This window comes from Cherax quadricarinatus, chromosome 51 (assembly GCF_038502225.1).
Source record: "Cherax quadricarinatus isolate ZL_2023a chromosome 51, ASM3850222v1, whole genome shotgun sequence".
In the NCBI taxonomy this organism is placed as follows: Eukaryota; Metazoa; Arthropoda; class Malacostraca; order Decapoda; family Parastacidae; genus Cherax; species Cherax quadricarinatus.
In genome coordinates, this window is record NC_091342.1 from 6,091,220 (window position 1) to 6,111,992 (window position 20,773).

At 42.1% G+C, this 20,773-nt stretch overlaps 1 protein-coding gene across 1 annotated transcript; it reads left to right on the plus strand.

The window, feature by feature from the left end:
• Window positions 1-14,105: 14,105 nt before the first annotated feature.
• Window positions 14,106-16,930, plus strand: LOC138854177 (lysosome membrane protein 2-like). Its single transcript, XM_070095729.1, has one exon. It carries the CDS (start codon window positions 14,789-14,791, stop codon window positions 16,289-16,291), a length of 1,503 nt encoding a protein of 500 aa, XP_069951830.1. The 5' UTR covers window positions 14,106-14,788; the 3' UTR covers window positions 16,292-16,930.
• Window positions 16,931-20,773: the final 3,843 nt, after the last annotated feature.

Sequence of the window (20,773 nt, forward strand, 5' to 3'; positions counted from 1 at the left end):
GGTGTGTATCTCAGGATATATACATCCAAGGGTGTGTATCTCACGATATATACACCCAAGGGTGTGTATCTCAGGATATATACACCCAAGGGTGTGTATCTCAGGATATATACACCCAAGGGTGTGTATCTCAGGATATATACATCCAAGGGTGTGTATCTCAGGATATATACATCCAAGGGTGTGTATCTCAGGATATATACACACAAGGGTGTGTATCTCAGGATATATACACCCAAGGGTGTGTATCTCAGGATATATACACCCAAGGGTGTGTATCCCAGGATATATACACCCAAGGGTGAGTATCTCAGGATGTATACACCCAAGAGTGTGTATCTCAGGATATATACACCCAAGGGTGTGTATCTCAGGATTTATACACCCAAGGGTGTGTATCTCAGGATATATACACCCAAGGGTGTGTATCTCAGGATATATACACCCAAGGGTGAGTATCTCAGGATATATACACCCAAGGGTGTGTATCTCAGGATATATACATCCAAGGGTGTGTATCTCACGATATATACACCCAAGGGTGTGTATCTCAGGATATATACACCCAAGGGTGTGTATCTCAGGATATATACACCCAAGGGTGTGTATCTCAGGATATATACATCCAAGGGTGTGTATCTCAGGATATATACATCCAAGGGTGTGTATCTCAGGATATATACACCCAAGGGTGTGTATCTCAGGATATATACACCCAAGGGTGTGTATCTCAGGATATATACACCCAAGGGTGTGTATCCCAGAATATATACACCCAAGGGTGAGTATCTCAGGATGTATACACCCAAGTGTGTGTATCTCAGGATATATACACCCTAGGGTGTGTATCTCAGGATTTATACACCCAAGGGTGTGTATCTCAGGATATATACACCCAAGGGTGTGTATCTAAGGATATATACACCCAAGGGTGAGTATCTCAGGATATATACACCCAAGGGTGTGTATCTCAGGATATATACACCCAAGGGTGTGTATCTCAGTATATATACACCCAAGGGTGAGTATCTCAGGATATATACACCCAAGGGTGTGTATCTCAGGATATATACACCCAAGGGTGTGTATCTCAGGATATATACACCCAAGGGTGTGTATCTCAGGATATATACACCCAAGGGTGTGTATCTCAGAATATATACACCCAAAGGTGTGTATCTCAGGATATATACATCCAAGGGTGTGTATCTCAGGATATATAAACCAAAAGGTGTGTATCTCAGGATATATACACCCAAGGGTGTGTATCTCAGGATATATACATCCAAGGGTGTGTATCTCGGGATATATACACCCAAGGGTGTGTATCTCAGGATACATACATCCAAGGGTGTGTATCCCAGGTTATATACACCCAAGGGTGTGTATCTCATGATATATACATCCAAGGGTGTGTATCTCAGGATATATACATCCAAGGGTGTGTATCCCAGGATATATACACCCAAGGATGTGTATCTCAGGATATATACACCCAAGGGCGTGTATCTCAGGATATACACACGTAAGGGTGTGTATCCCAGGATATATACACCCAAGGGTGTGTATCTCGGGATATATACACCCAAGGGTGTGTATCTCAGGATATATACACCCTAGGGTGTGTATCTCAGGATATATACACCCAAGGGTGTGTGTCTCAGGATATATACATCCAAGGGTGTGTATCTCAGGAAATATACACCAAAGGGTGTGTATCTCAGGATATATACATCCAAGGGTGTGTATCTCAGGATATATACACAAAAGGGTGTGTATCTCAGGATATATACATCCAAGGGTGTGTATCTCAGGATATATACACCCAAGGGTGTGTATCTCAGGATATATACATCCAAGGGTGTGTATCTCAGGATATATACACCCAAGGGTGTTTATCTCAGGATATATACACCCAAGGGTGTGTATCTCAGGATATATACACCCAAGGGTGTGTATCTCAGGATATATACACCCAAAGGTGTGTATCTCAGGATATATACACCCAAGGGTGTGTATCTCAGGATATATACATCCAAGGGTGTGTATCTCAGGATATATACACTAAAGGGTGTGTATCAGAGGATATATACACCCAAGGGTGTGTATCTCAGGATATATACATCCAAGGGTGTGTATCCCAGGATATATACACCCAAGGGTGTGTATCTCAGGATATATACACCCAAGGGTGTGTATCTCAGGATATATACACCCAAGGGTGTGTATCTCAGGATATATGCACCCAAGGGTGTGTATCTCAGCATATATACACCCAAGGGTGTGTATCTCAGGATACATACATCCAAGGATGTGTATCCCATTATATATACACCCAAGGGTGTGTATCTCAGGATATATACACCCAAGGATGTGTATCCCAGGATATATACACCCAAGGGTGTGTATCTCAGGATATATACATCCAAGGGTGTGTATCTCAGGATATATACACCCAAGGGTGTGTATCTCAGGATATATACACCCAAGGGTGTGTATCTCAGTATATATACACCCAAGGGTGAGTATCTCAGGATATATACACCCAAGGGTGTGTATCTCAGGATATATACACCCAAGGGTGTGTATCTCAGGATATATACACCCAAGGGTGTGTATCTCAGGATATATACACCCAAGGGTGTGTATCTCAGAATATATACACCCAAGGGTGTGTATCTCAGGATATATACATCCAAGGGTGTGTATCTCAGGATATATAAACCAAAAGGTGTGTATCTCAGGATATATACACCCAAGGGTGTGTATCTCAGGATATATACATCCAAGGGTGTGTATCTCGGGATATATACACCCAAGGGTGTGTATCTCAGGATACATACATCCAAGGGTGTGTATCCCAGGTTATATACACCCAAGGGTGTGTATCTCATGATATATACATCCAAGGGTGTGTATCTCAGGATATATACATCCAAGGGTGTGTATCCCAGGATATATACACCCAAGGATGTGTATCTCAGGATATATACACCCAAGGGCGTGTATCCCAGGATATATACACCCAAGGGTGTGTATCTCGGGATATATACACCCAAGGGTGTGTATCTCAGGATATATACACCCTAGGGTGTGTATCTCAGGATATATACACCCAAGGGTGTGTATCTCAGGATATATACATCCAAGGGTGTGTATCTCAGGATATATACATCCAAGGGTGTGTGTCTCAGGATATATACATCCAAGGGTGTGTATCTCAGGAAATATACACCAAAGGGTGTGTATCTCAGGATATATACATCCAAGGGTGTGTATCTCAGGATATATACAAAAAAGGGTGTGTATCTCAGGATATATACATCCAAGGGTGTGTATCTCAGGATATATACACCCAAGGGTGTGTATCTCAGGATATATACATCCAAGGGTGTGTATCTCAGGATATATACACCCAAGGGTGTGTATCTCAGGATATATACACCCAAGGGTGTGTATCTCAGGATATATACACCCAAGGGTGTGTATCTCAGGATATATACACCCAAAGGTGTGTATCTCAGGATATATACACCCAAGGGTGTGTATCTCAGGATATATACATCCAAGGGTGTGTATCTCAGGATATATACACTAAAGGGTGTGTATCAGAGGATATATACACCCAAGGGTGTGTATCTCAGGATATATACATCCAAGGGTGTGTATCCCAGGATATATACACCCAAGGGTGTGTATCTCAGGATATATACACCCAAGGGTGTGTATCTCAGGATATATACATCCAAGGGTGTGTATCTCAGGATATATACACTAAAGGGTGTGTATCAGAGGATATATACACCCAAGGGTGTGTATCTCAGGATATATACATCCAAGGGTGTGTATCCCAGGATATATACACCCAAGGGTGTCTATCTCAGGATATATACATCGAAGGGTAAGTGGCCCGGTGGCCTGGTGGCTAAAGCTCCCGCTTCACACACGGAGGGCCCGGGTTCGATTCCCGGCGGGTGGAAACATTCGACACGTTTCCTTACACCTGTTGTCCTGTTCAACTAGCAGCAAATAGGTACCTGGGTGTTAGTCGACTGGTGTGGGTCGCATCCTGGGGGACAAGATTAAGGACCCCAATGGAAATAAGTTAGACAGTCCTCGATGACGCACTGACTTTCTTGGGTTATCCTGGGTGGCTAACCCCCCGGGGTTAAAAATCCGAACGAAATCTTATCTTATCTTAAGGGTGTGTATCTCAGGATATATACACCCAAGGGTGTGTATCTCAGGATACATACACCCAAGGGTGTGTATCTCAGGATATATACACCCAAGGGCGTGAATCTCAGGATATATACAACCAAGGGTGTGTATCCCAGGATATATACACCCAAGGGTGTGTATCTCAGGATATATACACCCAAGGGTGTGTATCTCAGGATATATGCACCCAAGGGTGTGTATCTCAGGATATATACACCCAAGGGTGTGTATCTCAGGATACATACATCCAAGGATGTGTATCCCATTATATATACACCCAAGGGTGTGTATCTCAGGATATATACACCCAAGGATGTGTATCCCAGGATATATACACCCAAGGGTGTGTATCTCAGGATATATACATCCAAGGGTGTGTATCCCAGGATATATACACCCAAGGGTGTGCATCTCAGGATATATACACCCAAGGGTGTGTATCTCAGGATATATACACCCAAGGGTGTGTATCTCAGGATATATACACCCAAGGGTGTGTGTCTCAGGATATATACATCCAAGGGTGTGTATCCCAGAATATATACACCCAAGGGTGTGTATCTCAGGATATATACACCCAAGGGTGTGTATCTCAGGATATATACACCCAAGGGTGTGTATCTCAGGATATATACACCCAAGGGTGTGTATCTCAGGATATATACACCCAAGGGCGTGTATCTCAGGATATATACACCCAAGGGTGTGTATCCCAGGATATATACACCCAAGGGTGTGTATCTCAGGATATATACACCCAAGGGCGTGTATCTCAGGATATATACACCCAAGGGTGTGTATCCCAGGATATATACACCCAAGGGTGTGTATCTCAGGATATATACACCCAAGGGTGTGTGTCTCAGGATATATACACCCAAGGGTGTGTATCTCAGGATATATACACCCAAGGGTGTGTATCTCAGGATATATACACCCAAGGGTGTGTATCTCAGGATATATACACCCAAGGGTGTGTATCTCAGGATATATACACCCAAGGGCGTGCATCTCAGGATATATACACCCAAGGGTGTGTATCCCAGGATATATACACCCAAGGGTGTGTATCTCAGGATATATACACCCAAGGGTGTGTATCTCAGGATATATACACCCAAGGGTGTGTGTGTCTCAGGATATATACACCCAAGGGTGTGTATCTCAGGATATATACACCCAAGGGTGTGTATCTCAGGATATATACACCCAAGGGTGTGTATCTCAGGATATATACACCCAAGGGCGTGTATCTCAGGATATATACACCCAAGGGTGTGTATCCCAGGATATATACACCCAAGGGTGTGTATCTCAGGATATATACACCCAAGGGTGTGTATCTCAGGATATATACACCCAAGGGTGTGTGTCTCAGGATATATACACCCAAGGGTGTGTATCTCAGGATATATACACCCAAGGGTGTGTATCTCAGGATATATACACCCAAGGGTGTGTATCTCAGGATATATACACCCAAGGGTGTGTATCTCAGGATATATACACCCAAGGGCGTGTATCTCAGTATATATACACCCAAGGGTGTGTATCCCAGGATATATACACCCAAGAGTGTGTATCTCAGGATATATACACCCAAGGGTGTGTATCTTAGGGTATATACATCCAAGGGTGTGTATCTCAGGATATTTACACCCAAGGGTGTGTATCTCAGGATATATACATCCAAGGGTGTGTATCTCAGGATATATACACCCAAGGGTGTGTATCTCAGGATATATACACCCAAGGGTATGTATCTCAAGATATATACATCCAAGGGTGTGTATCTCAGGATATATACACCCAAGGGTGTGTATCTCAGGATATATACATCCAAGGGTTTGTATCTCAGGATATATACACCCAAGGGTGTGTATCTCAGGATATATACACCCAAGGGTGTGTATCTCAGGATATATACACCCAAGGGTGTGTATATCAGGATATATACACCCAAGGGTGTGTATCTCATGATATATACATCCAAGGGTGTGTGTCTCAGGATATATACATCCAAGGGTGTGTATCTCAGAATATATACACCCAAGGGTGTGTATCTCAGGATATATACACCCAAGGGTGTGTATCTCAGGATATATACACCCAAGGGTGTGTATCTCAGGATATATACACCCAAGGGTGAGTATATCAGGATATATACATCCAAGGGTGTGTATCTCAGGATATATACACCCAAGGGTGTGTATCTCAGGATATATACACCCAAGGGTGTGTATCTCAGGATATATACACCCAAGGGTGTGTATCTCAGGATATATACACCCAAGGGTGTGTATCTCAGTATATATACACCCAAGGGTGTGTATCTCAGGATATATACACCCAAGGGTGTGTATCTCAGGATATATACACCCAAGGGTGTGTATCTCAGGATATATACACCCAAGGGTGTGTATCTCAGGATATATACACCCAAGAGTGTGTATCTCAGGATATATACATCCAAGGGTGTGTATCTCAGGATATATACACCCAAGGGAGTGTATCTCAGGATATATACACCCAAGGGTGTGTATCTCTCACACTGGAGATTTCATCATTAATCTTGGTCAAGCAAATAACCCCACAAGCATCAATCTTTCTTAACATCATGTAGTCTTGCCTGCTAACTCCCTCGATCACCAGGTCCGCTAGAATCACTCAAGCATCATCTTAAATCCTTGATCATGTCTGCACCAAGATGGTCCCAACTCTAAGTATACTCACGGATAAAACTGACCACTACGCTACTATTCTCACTAACATTATGAGACAAAAACTCACTTCTGACGCCCCCAAATAATGTTTCAAATAATTTTATGGATGTTTATTAAGCACATGAACCCACCAGTAGACCCCTGGTTGTCTTCAAGAAGGACGAATACCTAAATCGGTGCCGGATCAGCCGGGCTGTGGCTCGTACGTTGGTCTACGTGTAGCCAGCAGTAACAGCCTAGCTGATCAGGCCCTGATCCCCCATGAGGCCTGGTCATGGACCAGACCGCGAGGGCGTTTATCCCCGGAATACCCTCCAGGTAGACTATGTATGATAATTGTACTTATGTGTACCTGTGGCTAAATAAATGTGGTGGGTAAGACAACACACAAACAACACACTACAAACAACACCTCTCTGGTGTTCCTGGTGGTGGGTAAGACAACACACAAACAACACACTACAAACAACACCACTCTGGTGTTCCTGGTGGTGGGTAAGACAACACACAAACAACACACTACAAACAACACCACTCTGGTGTTCCTGGTGGTGGGTAAGACAACACACAAACAACACACTACAAACAACACCACTCTGGTGTTCCTGGTGGTGGGTAAGACAACACACAAACAACACACTACAAACAACACCACTCTGGTGTTCCTGGTGGTGGGTAAGGCAACACACAAACAACACCACTCTTGTGTTCCTGGTGGTGGGTAAGACAACACACAAACAACACACTACAAACAACACCTCTCTGGTGTTCCTGGTGGTGGGTAAGACAACACACAAACAACACACTACAAACAACACCACTCTGGTGTTCCTGGTGGTGGGTAAGACAACACACAAACAACACACTACAAACAACACCACTCTGGTGTTCCTGGTGGTGGGTAAGACAACACACAAACAACACACAAACAACACCACTCTGGTGTTCCTGGTGGTGGGTAAGACAACACACAAACAACACCACTCTGGTGTTCCTGGTGGTGGGTAAGACAACACACAAACAACACACTACAAACAACACCACTCTGGTGTTCCTGGTGGTGGGTAAGACAACACACAAACAACACACTACAAACAACACCACTCTGGTGTTCCTGGTGGTGGGTAAGACAACACACAAACAACACCACTCTGGTGTTCCTGGTGGTGGGTAAGACAACACACAAACAACACCACTCTGGTGTTCCTGGTGGTGGGTAAGACAACACACAAACAACACACTACAAACAACACCACTCTGGTGTTCCTGGTGGTGGGTAAGACAACACACAAACAACACCACTCTGGTGTTCCTGGTGGTGGGTAAGACAACACACAAACAACACACAAACAACACCACTCTGGTGTTCCTGGTGGTGGGTAAGACAACACACAAACAACACACAAACAACACCACTCTGGTGTTCCTGGTGGTGGGTAAGACAACACACAAACAACACACTACAAACAACACCACTCTGGTGTTCCTGGTGGTGGGTAAGACAACACACAAACACCACTCTGGTGTTCCTGGTGGTGGGTAAGACAACACACAAACAACACACAAACAACACCACTCTGGTGTTCCTGGTGGTGGGTAAGACAACACACAAACAACACACAAACAACACCACTCTGGTGTTCCTGGTGGTGGGTAAGATAACACACAAACAACACACTACAAACAACACCACTCTGGTGTTCCTGGTGGTGGGTAAGACAACACACAAACAACACCACTCTGGTGTTCCTGGTGGTGGGTAAGACAACACACAAACAACACACAAACAACACCACTCTGGTGTTCCTGGTGGTGGGTAAGACAACACACAAACAACACACAAACAACACCACTCTGGTGTTCCTGGTGGTGGGTAAGACAACACACAAACAACACCACTCTGGTGTTCCTGGTGGTGGGTAAGACAACACACAAACAACACCACTCTGGTGTTCCTGGTGGTGGGTAAGACAACACACAAACAACACACAGACAACACCACTCTGGTGTTCCTGGTGGTGGGTAAGACAACACACAAACAACACACAAACAACACCACTCTGGTGTTCCTGGTGGTGGGTAAGACAACACACAAACAACACACAAACAACACCACTCTGGTGTTCCTGGTGGTGGGTAAGACAACACACAAACAACACACAAACAACACCACTCTGGTGTTCCTGGTGGTGGGTAAGACAACACACAAACAACACCACTCTGGTGTTCCTGGTGGTGGGTAAGACAACACACAAACAACACACAAACAACACCACTCTGGTGGTGGGTAAGACAACACACAAACAACACCACTCTGGTGTTCCTGGTGGTGGGTAAGACAACACACAAACAACACCACTCTGGTGTTCCTGGTGGTGGGTAAGACAACACACAGACAACACCACTCTGGTGTTCCTGGTGGTGGGTAAGACAACACACAAACAACACACAAACAACACCACTCTGGTGTTCCTGGTGGTGGGTAAGACAACACACAAACAACACACAGAGAACACCACTCTGGTGTTCCTGGTGGTCTCAACCGTCGTAGAAACGACATGAAAACTAAATAGTTAAGATTGCGTAATAATCCACCAGATGAATTAACAAAATAACGTAACCAACGAATTTAAACAAAAAAGTTATTAAAAGGTGTATTTATTTAGTGAATTTGCTGCAAACAATTAATAATATTTTGCATTAATATATACACCCAAATTATAAATTACACCAAAATTTTTTTTTTAATGTAAATATATATTTACCCTTTAAATTATCTCAATGTTAATTTCGACTTATAATCTTAAGTGAATGTCTTTCAGTAAATTATTTTTTTGTTTTAATTTATTATAATATATATTTTTTATATTATCCCGTTTTACATTTATATATAATGTGTAATATATTTTGCATGTTTATACTGTTAATATCAGTCACGAGATATATACACCGAGAGATATATTTCTTTTAGTGTATATATACAGAGAGTTTACTTTCATCTTTATTTTAGGTATTAAAGTTTTCTCTACTGGTTGTGATCAGGTGACGTGCAGCCTTAATGAGCCTAGTGTAGTCGATAGGCTTTAAACCACACTGACCAACCAGGCAAGTATTAGTCTTAATTTAACACTGCCCGAGATGCTATACATAACTATGTAGCTTTTGTAAGAGCTGGTAAGTACTGTGAACCTGCTAGTGCTATGTATCTTACTTGAAAATAACTATCTTACCTGTATCAACGTTGATACACACACACACAGGCTGTATATCCCGGGATACATACACAGGTCTCTCTCGTAAGGTATATACACTCAGAAGTGTATATATTTCTCTCTCTCTCTCTTTCTATATATATACATATATATATATATATATATATATATATATATATATATATATATATATATATATATATATATATATATATATATATATATATATATATATATATATATATATATTTACATATATATATATATATATATATATATATATATATATATATATATATATATATATATATATATATATATATATATTATACATATATACATATGTATATGTATATGTATGTATGCATGTATGTATGTATGTATGTATGTATTAACCCAATACAACACAAGCAAGCCTAGAAGTGTGAATTATCACTGTCATTCCCAGGTCCCCGTCCCACATAACATTCTCCTAACATTCTGGCACCTATTTTAATACTACGAGAAGAGGGGTCAGTGTCAGGAGACGTGCCCCTACGTCTGGTCCCTACCCAAGATTGAACCACAGGTACAGTGTCTCAGGTTCTTAGTACCTGGTATTGTTTTAGATAACACTGGACAGTAACCTTGTTTCTGTGAAAACTAAGTACAAGGGTGTCAAAGTCGTCTTCGATAAGGAGATGCCTCTTATCAACACCCTAGATTATTATTATTATTATTATTATTATTATTATTATTATTATTATTATTATTATTATTATTATTATTATTATTATTATTATTATTTATATGTTGAGGCTATAAGTCCACATAAATCATCCATTTGCTGGTGAATGGTACGCATTTGTTTGAAATTTTTATTTAGCAAAACTGGTTGCACCAACAATATGCTGCTACACTATTCTACGTGACAGTTACACAGTGGGAACAAAAGCTAGCTATGTTTTCCCTGCCATATTCCATCAGACAGGATGGGTTATATACATACGTAGTGTTACAGTGTATCAGCCTGGGCTGGGAGACTTCAGGAGGCCAGTGAAGATATCCTGGAGTGTTGCATTAAAGGTTCATCAGCTACGGCAACTCCATGGGTTTCCTTCTAACAAAGCTGGAGATTCTATCACTTGGGAATTTCCATGTCTCCGTGAACAGGAGAAATAGATTTTATTAGATGAAAGGGAGGGCAGTTCCATTACATTCATTAAGATTCCTTAACCCGCATCAAGCCATCTTCCACGGAGTGTCCTTTGAAGGCTACTTATATCTTATCTCTCTATACCTCTACTGTCTCCCAAGACAGACTTATCTTTTCATTATCAACGTAATTAAGCAACGCCAGAAGTTAAATTTCCATTCTATTTTGATATTTCAGTGTCAAGAATATATATATCAAGGATTCTTAATAAATTTAATTCTCCCATGGATATTTTTTGTAGTGTTTAGTAAAGACTAGGCGAAAAGATTTTGACTGACAAGGATCACATTTTGTTGGTGCTGATGAAGTGATAGGAGATTATTCGCCCATATGCCCCGTAGCAAGCTAGAAACATTGTCCGCACCTAGGCTACAGACAGACGATAGCACTGGTTATATACGCTTAAGGGGAGAGGTAGGTGTAAGCAGTTTATGTCTGATAATGAGAGGTGATGATAAGAGTGGCTGGCCAACACAGCTAGGTAGGTTATCAACCATCATATGAAGTGGTCGATGATGTCTACCCAGGCACCAGTGTTTATCTTCTAAGTTTTTTCAATCTCATACTGCTGCGGTAGTAAACAGTAGGGAGTGTTATCGATGGCAGGTGAAACAGGTGTAGGGAGGGTTACCTTTGACAGGTGAAATAGGTGTAGAGAGGGTCACATTTGACAGCTGATGTAGGGGTAGGGAAAGTTACCTTTGACAGGTCAAACAGTGAGAAGGGGCGTTCCATCTCTTAGCAACATAACCTCAAAGCTGACATTTATAGCATATGCGAGGATGTTGTACTTGCTATGAAGTGAAATACAAGATGAAGGGCAGGGGAGGCACTGGACCTGTCCACTCAGCAGATATTAGCTTGCTGAAGAGTCGACGGGGTTCAGCAACATGGTCTGACACCAGGTATCTGGGGTCCAATCTTGTTGACATTATGCGTGACAATATAACTTTTCTTTGATGTCCTTGTGGGTGCTTGAAGTTTGATGTCATACTTGGTGGTGTGAAGTTTGCTGATAAAATCTTGATTGTGAGTGAGACATAGTCGTTCTTATACTTACCAAGCTGCATTTTTCAGGGCTGGCAGCTAAAGCTTCAGCAAACTACTCAAACTTGTGCACTAAGGTAGGGGGTAATCTAGTGTGACTACTTTCGCAAGGTAAATATCGAAGGTCAAACTTAGTATTGCTAGGTTAGGAGATAGTATCTCTGGAAAATATACCTTACTGTCATTACGGTTCTCAGATTATCTGACCTTGGTATACAAGCACTCCAGAGCTTCCCAACACGTAAGGGATACTACACGTGGATCCTAAAATCAACTGCTGTTGAATTCCAAACTGTTGAGGTAGGCACTGTATACCAGGAACTGCAGTCCAGCTGGACGTCATATCCTGGGCACACTGCCAATGATTGCAGGGGTCGAGTCGCAGCTCCTGGCTCGCCTCTTTGCTGGTAAGGCAGTTACAGTGGTGTTGCTGATACGAGGTTACCACACAACGCTCTGGTCCAGTGGTGGCTCTCAGGGGGAAAATATCGACCAGGAAAGACGAACATCCACAATTTCCAGCACTTGGGATAATATCCCCCTTTTATGGGAGGGGCCAAATAACTTTACTTTTTCTATTTTATTAAAATATATTTGTGCAAATAATTTTTTAATTAATTAGATCACAATACAACAAAATAAAAAGGGCCCTGCTCCAAGAACCTGGAGTAACATTTAGCTTCCTCGAATCATCCCTGATTATCCTTTATTTTCCACGAGCTGTATGATCCTTACGAGTTTAGGGCTTCCCCGAATATAATAATAATAATTAATAATAATAATAACAGATATAGGAGTGAGCGGCTCACTGTTGTAGATCTTATCCAAAATAATGTGTGAGTGGCAGTATTGCATCAACAATATACTGTTTCATAGTGACATACTGCATCAGCAAAACAAAACCATAAACAAAATGTAATTCCTATTTCTAGTTGTATTTATCTCGGTGTATGTACACTGAGAGAAGTAATGTATAAATACTACTATTAATATATATTGACTGGAAGTGTACAGGTGAAACACTGATTTAACAAAATAATGGCAATAAGTCTCATTGTTTGACTTTACTGGGTCATCCTGGGTTAAAAATACATAATGTGCAATTTATGTGTCTATAACATCCCTATGAACTCAATAGCATTGTGAAAAAGGATTATATGTTTTATACATAAAGCTAAAATACAAACTCACTTATTAATTAATTTATTGACTGCATCCACTTGTAAAAATATGACCACCATTGTGGCTTGTTTTGTCAACGAGGATCAGAAGCCTAGTATTATGTTTCTATAGTTTTGTATGTTCATTTATAATCGTTGACATGCCGGAAGGTTATTCTATGCGTCACTGAACATTTTCTCTGACTTGTTAGTCACAGGAAGACCCGCTCTGTGAAGTTTTTGTTCATGAGACCTGTGGCTCTCAGCTGCGGCATCCATGATGTAAAAAAAAAGTATATTACATCATAAACTGTGTATTCACTCATAGGATGAGTGTTGGAGCTCTTAACAGAACTATCAAATCAATCAAGTGTCGGACGGTTAGAGTAGGATTAATATTAACCCAGTAATAGCAGTTATGTAGCCCGTGTTCCGTTGGCAACACGAGTGCTGGGAGTAAGGTGGGAGTGGGATGGGTGGTACGTGGTGGGAGGGGATAGATGGGAGGGATGTGGAGGGAGGGTGTGGTGGGCCTGGTAGTATCGTGAATGAGGTGGCGAGATAGCTAGCTAGTGTTGGTTGCCGCACTTCCTCAGTCACATGGTAAGCGTCAGCTGGTGAGTGTCCTCCGCCATACACCCCACTACTTCACACACACACACTGACGCATACACAAGCTACTGCAGCACGCTACCACTGTGTGTTTACACCGGCAGGAGAGAGCCAGGCGGAGCTGCGACAGGACTGGCAGACACACAGCGAGGCAGCTAGCAGGGTGCTTGATCCCCCACATAGCACGCGGTAACACACGCGTGGTCTTGACTCACTCTGAGCAACACACGCGTGCTTCTGACTCACCCCAAGCAACACGTGTTCCTCACTCACAACAAGCAACACAGTTGAAGACTGGGTGTGTGTTGGTGAGTGCGTGCCACTCTGCGTCCGCCTGTACTGGTGCAGTGTGCACTGATACTCACCTCTGCTTGGCACCAGTGTTCGTTCCTCCACCACACTTGAGCCACAAGTACCGGCAGCTAAATATATGCAAAGCACCGCACCAGTGCTGCTCGCGTTATTGTGCTTTAGTGACGTTTACCAAACAAAACGTGTACTAATTATTACGTATCGAAAATGCACACGTGAGTTACTCATGAGGCATTGTGAGACCATTCGCAGGTGTGTGGTGCAGGTGTTGTGAGTACCACGTGTGTGTGAGACAAGACAGACAGGATGCAGGTGGTGGTGCAGGTGATGGTGCTGGTAGTGGTTGGGGTGGTCCTGATCGCCGGCACCCTCATCTTCCAGCTCTGCTTCTCTAGCGTCTTCGACAAGATGCTCTCTAACAAGCTCCTCCTCGTCCCTGGTTCCAACACGCTGGAGTCTTTCAAGTCACCGCCTGTGCCGATCTTCATGCAATTTTGGCTGTTCAACGTAACCAACAGCGAAGCAGTGCTGGAGGGAGCGGTGCCAGTGCTGCAGCAAGTAGGACCCTACACCTACGAGGAGAAGCAGCAAAAATATGATCTCATCTTCCACGACCAAGAAGGCTCGGTCACGTACCTACAAAATAAAACCTTTTACTTCCGAGAAGACCTGTCTGAGGGCCACAAGGAGAATGACCAAGTGACCACCATCAACGCTGTCATGATGTCACTAGGTGCCAAGCTCGAGGCTCTTTCATCCGCCCTCAGAGTCCCCATAGAAATATGGTTCGTGCGTTTTGACGTGAAACCCTTTGTTACGAAATCTGTGGGAGAGCTTCTGTTCCATGGTTATGACGAACCTTTGTTGAAGCAGCTGGCGTCGCTCACTAACGACCCCATCCACGCTACAGGTAAATTCGGCTTTTTTTATCCCAAAAATAACTCTAATGATGGGACGTACACAGTGTATACAGGAGTGAAAGATATGGCCGTATATCAGAACATCGTCAGGTGGAGAGGAAAAGAAAATTTAGAGTTTTGGAAAAAAGACATGTGGGGCGGTAACTCTTGCAACCTGCTGAACGGCACCACCGGCAACCAGTTCCCTCGACCCATGAGTAAACATGAAAAGTTGTGGTTATACACAGCGGAATTGTGTCGTTCTATCTATGCTGAGTTCCAGAAGGAGGTGACCCATGGTCACCTGACACTCTACCGCTATGTCCTGCCAGCACAGCTTCTCAGTGACGCCCCCGAAAATTACTGCTACTGCCACGATAACTTTACCTGTCGCGCCTCTATGATCAACGTGTCTCCGTGCAGGAAGGGAGCACCTGTCGTCATGTCCACGCCGCATTTCTACCAAGGAAACCCCAAAGACGCCCAGGAAGTGGTTGGTTTGAACCCTCAGGAAAAGGAACACGAGACTTACCTAGACATAGAACCCACAACTGGTGTCACCTTCCGCGCAGCCAAGAGGATCCAGGTGAACATGGTTCTACGGCGCTACGGCAACCTACCCAGCTTCAGGAATGTGCCGAACCTGATCCTGCCGGTGTTGTGGGTGAACGAGAGTGCGGAGGTGCCCCTGGAACGTACAGCTGCACTACACCGCACTCTCACCCTCCCCTTCACCCTCGTCGACGTGGCTACGGGCATCCTCGTGACTCTGGGGGTCGCCCTTATCGTAGTGGCAATAGTTAAGGTCATTGTAGCTCTCAGGGGCAGAAAACCAAACAAGAAGTGGAAAGTGGAAAAGGATAAGGATCTAAGTGTGACGGAAAAGCTGAATGACAGGAACTATAGCTGAGAAAGTGTTAAGTGTTAGCTAGGTCTACTTTGAACTTCAGTGCAGTGCTAGAGCAGCAGCCGTGGGTAGGATGCTTACCAGTGCCATCTAGTGTGCAAAATATGTGAACTTTTAGGTGGGTAGTTCAGTATAACAGCGTGGTTGTAACCTAAGATGAAGACTTTATCATCTGTGTGTGGAAACGTAAATTTGTGGGCATTAAGAGACAAAAGTTATGAAAACAGACTCTACCTGGAGGGTATTCCGGGGATCAACGTCCCCGCGGCCAGGTCCACGACTAGGCCTCCCGGTGGATCCATTATGTGTGTGGTCCATTATGATATTTATGTTGTTTATAAGAATCTTGTGTTAGATGCAGCAACACTGGATGACTGACACTTAGAAACTTGGGCCGTGACCCCTTGACCTGTGAGGACCACAGTTACGTCCTGCCTCACATAGGGCGCGAAGGTCAATAAGATATTATATGGGTGTGAGGCAATCGTGTTATTATGATTTCGTGAGTCAGTAAAGAAAGAGATGGCTGTTGTGACATCACAGAATGCAGTGTGGACGCGAGGAGTGATCTGTGGCGCCTACACTCAACTGGACCTGCCCGAAACTCTCTTTATTGATGTACAAATAAACATGTTCATATTTTTCATCTGTTTATTTTACCACTGCAGGTTTTATGTAAAAAAATAACTTTAGTTCTACATGATCCATATGAACTTAGCGTTTGTTAATAAAATTAACTTATGTACGAAAGCTGTTTACTTAAGTGGAGGCTCACCCAAGAAAACAAACACACAGGCACACACAAAACACACAAGCACATACACATAGGAAGAGTGACCTACTAGCGGCTAGTGAAGAGGCGGGGCCAGGAACTATGAATCGACCCCTGCAACCACAATTAGGTGAGTACACACACAAAACAAACACAAACACAGGCAAAACAAATACACAAGCACACACAAAATAAACACACAAGCACACACACACACACAAAACAAACACACAAGCACGCACACACACAATAAACACACACATAATGAGTATGCAAATTAACAACATATATGAGAAACAAAACACTGAAGATGGGACACTACGCACTCGGAATATGGGCGACCTATTACACACACACACACACACACACACACACACACACACACACACACACACACTGGACACTGTTATAGCAGATTACAACAAGTTCAAGATGGTATTGGTACGCTTGATATACTACCAAGTGTGAACACTGACAGGTGTTGCTGTTAAGAGAACATTAAACACCTCCTACACTAAGATGGATAAAACATCTGTAAACTAAAACAAGCAATACAATTTATATTTCTTTATGTAGTTTACACGTAATAAAACCTGATAAGAATAAAGTAAAGACACTAGTGTGTAATGTGTGTCTGGTTTAATATAGGTCACAAGAGTGTAGTTACTTGTGTGTGTGGTCACTTGTGTGTGGTCACTTGTGTGTAGTCACTTGTGTGTGTGGTCACTTGTGTGTGGTCACGTGTGTGTGTGTGTGTGTGTGGTCACTTGTGTGTGGTCACTTGTGTGTGTGTGTGTGTGTGGTCACTTGTGTGTGGTCACGTGTGTGTGTGTGTGTGTGTGTGTGTGGTCACTTGTGTGTGGTCACTTGTGTGTGGTCACGTGTGTGTGTGTGTGTGTGTGGTCACTTGTGTGTGGTCACTTGTGTGTGGTCACGTGTGTGTGTGTGTGTGTGTGTTGTCAGTTGTGTGTGGTCACGTGTGTGTGTGTGTGTGTGTGTGGTCACTTGTGTGTGGTCACGTGTGTGTGTGTGGTCACTTGTGTGTGGTAACGATTGCATGGGTCGAATCCTAGCTCCTGGCTCCTGTTGTCTACCATGTGTGTATGGTCACGTGTGTGTGTACTTAATTGTGGTTGCAGGGGTTGATTCAAATTACATTACGGTTTAACAACGATATATATACATTATATATATATATATACATACATACATATATATATATATATATATATATATATATATATATATATATATATATATATATATATTTATATATATATATATATATATATATATATATATATATATATATATATATATATATATATATATATATATACATATATATATGCAAAACAACCACTGTGAAAGAATAGAAAAATTCCAAGTGCTTTCGTGACTACTCACATTATCAAGGAACTATGAAAGTATAGCATCAAAGGAAGGTATATAAGGGGTCTAGCCAACACCTCACTATCAGATCCCACAACAATTAAACACCTGATGCGCGACTCATAAGAAAGCAGGCCCGCCGGCCCAACTAGACAGGTCCTTCATACAACCCACCAACAAACTATTCTACCCAAGAAATAAGAAATTTTAAAAATTATTATTTGTCCAGTGTATTATTAAATTAGTTGGGCCGGCGGGCCTGCTTTCTTATGAGTCGCGCGTCAGGTGTTTAATTGTTGTGGGATCTGATAGTGAGGTGTTGGCTAGACCCCTTATATACCTTCCTTTGATGCTTTACTTTCATAGTTCCTTGATAATGTGAGTAGTCACGAAAGCACTTGGAATTTCTCTATTCTTTCACAGTGGTTGTTTTGCATATTCTGAAATCACCTGTTTACTGTGATCCTATTGTGTATATATATATATATATATATATATATATATATATATATATATATATATATATATATATATATATATATATATATATATATATATATATATATATATATATATATATATATATAGAGAGAGAGAGAGAGAGAGAGAGAGAGAGAGAGAGAGAGAGAGAGAGAGAAGATAGAGGAGAGATAGATGGATAACATCATTCATCTGTGTAGCATGATGGTTCAGCGCTGCCCCGTGATTTTAATAATAATATAACAAGATCAATAACAATAATAATTTCTAGCACATTAACGGTCTTCTGTTGTTTACCATATATTGTATATCCTGTTACTTGAGGTTATATATACTGAGAGATGTGTATATCCTACTGTATACACTGTGAAGTGTATATCTAGGTATGTATACATTGAGAGGTGTGTATATAGTGTATACAATGAGAAGTATGTATCTCTCAGGGTATATAAATAGACACATTGAGAGGCGTATGCATCTTTGTGTATGCACTGAGAGGTGAATATATCTTAGTATATATACACTGAGGTGTCTATCATCGTATATACACTGAGAGGTGTCTATCATCGTATATACACTGAGAGGTGTCTATCATCGTATATACACTGAGAGGCACCCATGACTGGTAATGTATACGTAACATTCATCCTTAATGACCCTCGCGTAGTAGATAGATTTGAAACCCCATTAACTCAGCAGCCCGCTAACAGACATATAACAGAATCATCACGTCTGATATATTATCTACACTATCTTAAGAGTACTTTGGCTCCTCACTCGTCTCAAACCTGGCCATGATTACCCTAAGGTGAACGTGTTATACACCTCAGTACTGACGTCTCTTCTCCAATATTCACTCTTTGTTTTATTCCCTTGAGGCACTCTGTGATTCTCTCGCTGATCATGTTTTCTTGTCCCAGTCTCTTGTGAGGTAGAGCACTGGATGTCCTCTTCTTGTCAAAGAATAAAGAGTCCACCCATTTCTCTCTCTCTCTCTCTCTCTCTCTCTCTCTCTCGTCCCACTTCCGTTTCTTGGTTACAGAACTGCAATAGTGTTGGTTATCGTTTATAAAAGCACTTCTCTGCAAGTGCTCTACCACTCTCCTGATCATCTTATCCATCACCTTGTGTGGTATACGTATCATTGAAACTGGTCTGTTGTTCAACGCTTCCTTCCTGCCACCTTTCATAAGTTTCGAGTCTACATTTTCTATCTTCCAGAACTCTGGTAACTGTCTAGTATCCATTGACTCGTTTTAGGTCTTAGCCATGATTCAGACAGTGCTTTTGATCCCCTTGGCAGAATTCATAATGTCTCGTTGCATTTGATATATCCAGGTGTCTAAACAGTGTTTTCACCCTTTCCTGTACTGTGTGTAGTTGATAAATTAGATACATGTGCAACACATGTGAAGCATATGTGTCTAATTTATCAATTCGTCGGTTCTCTGAACCATTTATCTATGTATGTGTATAGTGTCCATGTTAGCGCACCATTTGTCCTTGGCTCTCTGATATTACCCTTGTTTCCACTGAGAAGACTCTTTATACCTGCTGTTCAACATTTTACAGACCTCCTTGTCGTTTCTCGTGAGCTCTCCTCCCTTCTTCAGTCAGCTTACCTGATCTTGAACTGTCTTCATTCGTCTGATGTGACTCAAGTAGTTTTTTTTCAGACTTGGCTCCTCCTGTTGTATCATTCTTCAACAGTCGCACATTTGCTTTTGTTCTATTGATTACGTCTCTGTTCTCGTCTGTCCTTCACTCTCTATAGTTTTTTCTCCACGTTCTTATACTTTTCCTTTTCCTCCCCCTTCCCTTTCCTCCTCTTCATGTTCAGC